The sequence below is a fragment of the Camellia sinensis genome, chromosome 5, assembly GCF_055761805.1.
Source record: "Camellia sinensis isolate YWXY chromosome 5, ASM5576180v1, whole genome shotgun sequence".
NCBI classification, from domain to species: Eukaryota; Viridiplantae; Streptophyta; class Magnoliopsida; order Ericales; family Theaceae; genus Camellia; species Camellia sinensis.
The window spans coordinates 177,546,894-177,553,920 of NC_138965.1; the positions used below are offsets into that span (position 1 = coordinate 177,546,894).

General features: G+C 37.2%; 1 protein-coding gene across 1 annotated transcript; it reads left to right on the forward strand.

Moving 5' to 3' along the window:
• The first annotated feature begins 222 nt into the window (after window positions 1-222).
• On the forward strand, window positions 223-1,543 carry LOC114283082 (uncharacterized). Its single transcript, XM_028225913.2, has 2 exons — window positions 223-676; window positions 765-1,543. The coding sequence occupies exons 1-2, from the start codon at window positions 223-225 to the stop codon at window positions 1,541-1,543; spliced, it is 1,233 nt and encodes a 410-aa protein (XP_028081714.2).
• The last annotated feature ends 5,484 nt before the right edge of the window (window positions 1,544-7,027 follow it).

Consider the following 7,027-nt stretch of genomic DNA (forward strand, 5'->3'; position numbering starts at 1 on the left):
TCCATTATTCATCCATCTACCCAACAACCATCCATTATTCATCCACCTACCCAACAACCATCCATCATTCACCGCCCACAATTTTCTCCATAAATATAACATAAGGTTTTCTATAATTTTCATATTCACCTACCCATCATTTTCATATCTTCTAAACTCTCTGTACTCACCCAGCAGATTTTCTACAATTTACATATTCACCCACTCACTCATCTACCTACAATGAACAATTTGACTAAAGTCATATTCAATGGAGATTTTGATGAATCTTCATCATCCGATGATGATATCATCATAATGCAACTGTTCACAGCGCAACAACAAAAAATACAGACATTAAGCTTAAACCAACCAGCCAGACATGTTGGTCCCACAAGTGGTCGTCGATACATTAATTGTGAAAGGGACAAAGGCGACGAACAAATTTATATAGATTATTTTGTAGATAATCCTGTCTATCCAGAAGAATACTTCCGAAGACGTTTTCGAATGAGGCGGTCATTGTTTGTTAGTATCTTACATGATATTCAACAAGTGAATAAGTACTTTATCCAAACTCGTGATGCCACTGGTGCTCTTGGATTATCCGGTGTACAGAAGATGATTGTAGCACTTTGGATCCTGCAGTACGGCACGCCTGCTGATGCTGTAGACGAGTACATTAGAATCGGCGAAAGTACTGCAATCGTCGCCTTGAATTTTTTTTACCAGATCAATTGTTACTACCTATGAAGCCGTTTACTTAAGATTCCCAAATGAAGCAGATATCGCTAGATTATTGCAAGAGGGAGAGCAACGCGGAATGTTAGGGAGTTTGGATTGTATACACTGGCGTTGGGATAAATGTCCAACTGTCCAAGCCGGTGCTTACACTGGACACTACCACAAACCAACAGTTGTACTTGAGGTAGTTGCCGCCTATGACTTGTGGATTTGGCATGCTTTCTTTGGCATGCCTAGCTCTCTAAATGATATTACTGTTCTTGACAGGTCGCCTTTATTTGCCGAATTAACTAGAGGACGTGCCCCTGCTACCAACTACACCATCAATAATCACGCGTACACCATGGGGTATTATCTTGCAGATGGTATCTATCCTCGTTGGGCAACGATTGTGAAAACAATATCTCAGCCTCAAGGTGCAAAGAGACAACTATTTGTGAGGATGCAGGAGGCATGTCGAAAGGATGTCGAAATGGCATTTGGAGTGCTCCAAGCACGATTTAATATTGTCAGAGTTCCAGCTAGAGGTTGGAGTGATGAGGATCTGTACTACATCATGAAGACGTGCATTATTTTGCACAATATGATCATTGAAGATGAGTGTGATATTCCAGAAAATGAACGCAGTACAACACAACTTGAGACTAATACCAGTAATACCTGTTGTCAAGTGTCACGCGATCCGAAAGAGGAGTATGCTCAATTTATGTTGAATCGGCAGAGGATTAGATCTATTGAAGCCCATAACGCAATTTGTAATGATCTAATTGAAGACTTGTGGTCCCGAGCTGGAGAGTTATTTTGTATTTTATCTTTTTAAGGATAGTTAATGTCATTTAATGTCAGTTAAAGTCCTTTTATTATAATAAAATTATCTTCATTTAATGTTAGTTAATGTATTTTATCTTTTTATTGCCTTCATTTGGAAAAATATATTTATCTTTTTACATTATACTTTATTGAAAAATTTAAATTATAATAAAAATTAGTCAACATTATACATTGCAAAAATAATATTACATTATTTTGTAGAAAATACTCAAAAAATAAAAAAAAATAAAAAAACATGAAATTTCATTACAAAATAAAAATTACATTACAAATAAAGACTAACAATTACATCAAAAATTAAATTAATAATAATATTACATTATCCCGTAATTATTCATCAGGAGGCATGGGGAAATAGTAATTTAGGCTGCTGACATTTGAGGACCACTTGGCGAAAATCTCATTTTTTCGCATTGTGTAATACGCTTTCGTTTGAGGGTCCAAAAGAGAAATATCCGTAGTCATTATCTCATGTTCTTGTTTTCTTATCTCAAGTTCTTTCATTTCCTGCAGTGCTTGAATCATTTTTTCCTTTTCTTTCATCTTTTTTCTTTTCCTTCTCAGCAAGGTGTTGGTTAAATGTCTCCAATTGTATGCTCATTTTTTGGACTTCAGCTTCAATCACTTGATTTCTCTGAAATAATTCTTTTGAAACTTCCTACCCATAGGCTTTTTACCCCTTGCAGAGACACTGCCCTTACCAACAGTTAGATTGTTACCAACACTTGGACTAGTGTCATGTTTAAGAGAAATGTAGTTATCCATAGGGGAATCGAGGGCTGAATCAGGGGAAAACGGTGTATGTATCCTTGACTTCACCGTGTTCGTAGGAGCTAAATCTTGCCACCTGATAGTGTTTTGCAAGATTGGCCAGCAATGTTAAAAAACAAAATGTTTATTTTTATCTTGATGGTATAACAGTTTTGCTTGAAGCATCTGTATCAATAAAATATTAAATTAATTAGTTAGTTAAATTTTATATAAGACAAAATAAAAAAAACTAACATAATAAATGATGATGAAATCTTACTATATCAACTTGAGACATCTCACTTGGGTGTAGATTTTCGACTAGCGCTAAACACCCATGAAATCTGTTGCAACATTTCATGATTACACCCCTTCGAGATGAGATAGATACTTGTATTCTTGAGTGATCATTCTGCAATGAACAATAATTTTCAAAAATTCTTCCACAAAAATGAGCATGAGATTGTGAATTCCCAACAATTGGGTCTTCAGTAATGTGACACCAAGCTCTACAAATTGCCACATCTTCTTGAATGGTGAATGATTTTCCTCTCTTTATTTTTGATGAACCTTTCATAGTGATTCTGTGAAAAAACTAAGAAGAAAATAATTTGTGAAGTTTGGCGTGAAATGAAATTCAGATAAAGAGAAGAGAATAGAAAAATGAAATTTGACATGTTTGGTGTGAAATGAAATTGAGATTAAGGGTTTCTATTTATAGAAATACAAAATATGACCGTTTGTAGATAATGACTGTTAATTTATAGTTGTTGTTTGAAAGAGGAAGAAAAAGAGCCGTTGCTCAAACCCATGTGCATTCCAATAATAAAATAGCATCGTTGGATTATATAATCCAACAGCTCATCTGTCTATCTATCTAGGACAATCCATGTGCATTCCAATATCTATCTATCTATATACCCTCCTGTTGAGTCATCTCCCAAGTCTATCTATGACACCAAGCTCTCTCTTTATCTATCTCACTGCTCTCTCTTCATTCCTCTCACCAGTCTTCATCTCTCTCTCATCTTTTCTCCTCTCCTCTCATCTCCTCAAATCTTCCAAATCAAACCCTAACCAAGCCATTCTTCCTCAAACTCTCTCTGTCTCTCTCTCTCTCTCTCACACACACACACAGATACAGAAGCTCCCTGATCTCGCTCCTCTGCAAGCTACACAAACCTCAATTCATCGCCGTGGATTTACATATTTTTTTCTCGATCTAAAACAGAGAAAGTTTAGATCAGCTCAGATCTGACCCCATGCATGAGATGATAGTGGTTTTTGTGTCCATTCATAGGAGTCCATTCATAGAAATACCAAGAAAATTAAATGTCAAAGCTCAGATCCGGCGAGTTAAAGCTCAATTCCATGAAATGCAAAGAAAATTAGGAGTCCATTAATGGAATACATATATATACCTTTAGTAGCAGCTTTCATAGAAAATATATATATATATATATACCTTTTGCAATAACTTTCATTTTCTCTATGTGCTTGATTTCTCTGTCTCTCTCCCATGTTCGTTTTTTTTTTTAGTTTTCCATATATATATATATATATATATAAAATGTATCTATATGCATATCATGTTTAGTTTTGAGTTTAATTAACTTGAATACTCTCATCTCTGTTCTTTGTCTTTATAGGTATATAAATCATCAGATTTGAGGGTTTTTTTTTTTTTTTTTTTTGTTGTTGATAACGACAATGATGATGAAGAAGATGAAGCCAAATTCCTTGTCAAATTGCAGGTATTTTTTATAATATTATCTTGCTCAAATTCTTTTTTTTTTGGAAATTGATTACTTGAAATTGCTAAAATTGATTCATTCATATTACTTGAAAATCCTGAAATTCAAATTATTTTTTTATTTTTTTCTTCAAATTGATTAATTGATTTTGAAATTTTTAGCTTTAGAATTTATTTATTTTTTGGTGAATTTTGCTTCTGTTTTGGAAAATACTAGCTGGGAAGGATGATGAGAGAGGGAGAGAGGGAGAGAGGGAGGGGAAAATGGTTGGTTTTGGTGACTTGGCAACTTTGGCAGCTGCCAAAGCTTGTGCCATATTTGACACATGTTTTGGCATTTGCCAAAGATAACAGCTGCCAAAACTTGTCATTGGAGAGCACTTTTCACTAACACCTGCTATAAAATGGCTTTGGCATCTCCAATGTGTAGACGTGCCCGAACGTCTCGGGCTTCACGCGCGAGATTGCCGCAAAATTCGTTTTGTTCTTAGTTGCTACAGTTCGGACTCAATGTCACGGTTCTGGATCTAATCTCACAAAGTGCAATGTGAGATTGATAAATCACCAAAGTGTCCAAATCTGGCAAATCGTTTTGGAAAACTGATGTTTATAAAGAAATGCCAAACATGGACTGCTTTGCTAGATACAGGGTCGCCACCTAAATATTTTGTTTTTGGGAAATTTAGGAAACCCTGACTCGTGCCTAAGGCCACGTGTCCGTCATCACCAAAGTTGCCTCAGCTCGGGAACTTGGGTACGAGAAGGGAAGGTCATGCAATGAACACTCCCACTCGCCCGATCAAAGATCAGCCTTTACTAACATGATATCTTGTTTTTGAAAACACGTGTTCTTATTCCGGTTATTAGCTAGAATTACTATGTGATGTGCACAACACACAAGTATAGACTAGATCGCCTAAGTTGGAATAAAACAACTCATGTTTGTTCGTTTGAAAATGGTTTGAAGGTGCTACTCGCAAGTAGGCTAAGACGTGGATTTGCCACCCTCGAGTGGGCTTAGAAAACATGATTTTGCCACCCTCAAGTGGGCTTAAAACTCGCATTTCGACGAATTGTTCCAATTCAAGCAATCCAACCTTCACCCACAGGTATTCAGGCAGTTATATCAAATAAGCACATAGCCTCATGGCAAGCATGTTGTCATGGCAACACTCACACTCATGCAAGATGCTAAAGCGAAAACACTTACAGTGTACTCCGAGCCAAAACAAAGAACTAGTTAGTAATCAATGCATGATCCTAGTTTAGGATAAGATGGCTAATGCAACACATGCAAAATGCAACTAGAAATAGGTTCGGCTATTCTAAGATGGCATATGAGATGCAACTTGATAATCATGTATTCAAATCGGTATTGAAATACAATGCAGATAGTATGATGCGCCGAGCCCGATGCATGCAAGACAGATGAATGAATGCAAACATGTAAGCATAAAGATGCTAATCAAAACATGACCTAGAACTAACCATCGTAAGCGGTTAAGTAAAAAGGAGAAAGACGTGGGGTTGGAAGACATTCACACACTCACGCACACTTATTACAAAATTCGCCCTCTCGATAGAGGGTCCGAATAAATAAACTAGCTAGCTACGCTAAGCTATTCTAACTAATCTAATAATCTAATTAGACTAATTATTACAACACCGAATTGAAGGTTAGCTATGCCAAGCTAATTAAGAATTTACAATGATGGAATCAATTAGCAAATACATCAACTAATTAAACAACTAATTAACTAACTACACAAAGCAGTTAAAACAGCCTTGAGGAGAGGGGCATATGCATGCTTGGTCGGCTTCGCTCGGAAATCCAATGCCATGCCTCATGTTGCCTCTGTTTGCACTGTTTTAGACTTCTGAAAACTCTGCAAATCTCCAAAACACCTCTGATTCACCTCATGGACATGCTGAGAGATCATCGGCCAAGAGAAGTGGTCATCGGCCAGAGAACAATGACCATCGGCCAAATTTGAGGCTATCGGCCAAATATTTGTAGCCGATTGGCACACCAGATAACCGATCGGCCATCTTTTCCTGTAAACTCTCCTTTTTGCTGCAACAGAGCACAAACAGAGGCATGGCAATGTATTTGCAAGAAAATATGTGTGCAACCACACTCCTTATCATGTTTAAGACTCAAAGGTGTATAGTGCTCGACCCTCGGGCCACCAATCACACATTCCAATGCATGATGGCCAAAGGAGCCAAGTGTGCAATTCAATGTAAAATGAATGCACAAAAACACAATGAATGCCTAAAACTCTATCACGCGGAATCAAGAGCGTCGGCGACCGAGAATTGAGGTACGTTTCATCACTTTAAGTATGAAACGTCCCTTGTTCCTCGTGTTTGGTTTGACACCCCAAACCAAACACAATGCAATGTATGCAACATGGAGATGTTATGCAATGCAGCATAAACACGCCAAATGTAATATGACTCACGCATGCACGCAAGGCTAAAGTAACAAACATGCCAAATGCAATGCAACCTAAACATGCAAACGTGCAATGAACCAAGCATGCAAACATGCAATATACTAAGCATGCAACAACATGCAAAAATGTCATGTGATGCAACTAGCATGTAACAACATGCAATGCACCAAGCATGCAACAACATGTAACGATATGCAATGATAGGTCATGCGACAAGCATGCAAATGTCATGCAACTCAAGCATGCAAGCATGATGTAAAGTAGCAACTTTGAACAACATGGTAAATGGACTTAAACTAAAGATGGACAGACCTCAGTCATGCCCAAAATCAATGGCCAAAGTGTTGAAATGATGGTATGAAAAGCATGAAAAGGCAAGACAAGCATGCATGCCAATTGGCTCAAGGACTAAGGCATAAAGATGACAACTCTTAAGAGCACTTAAAGAGTGAAAAGCATGCAAGTGTGACAACACTACATGCTCTGAAATGATGCTAGGAATGATGCCAAA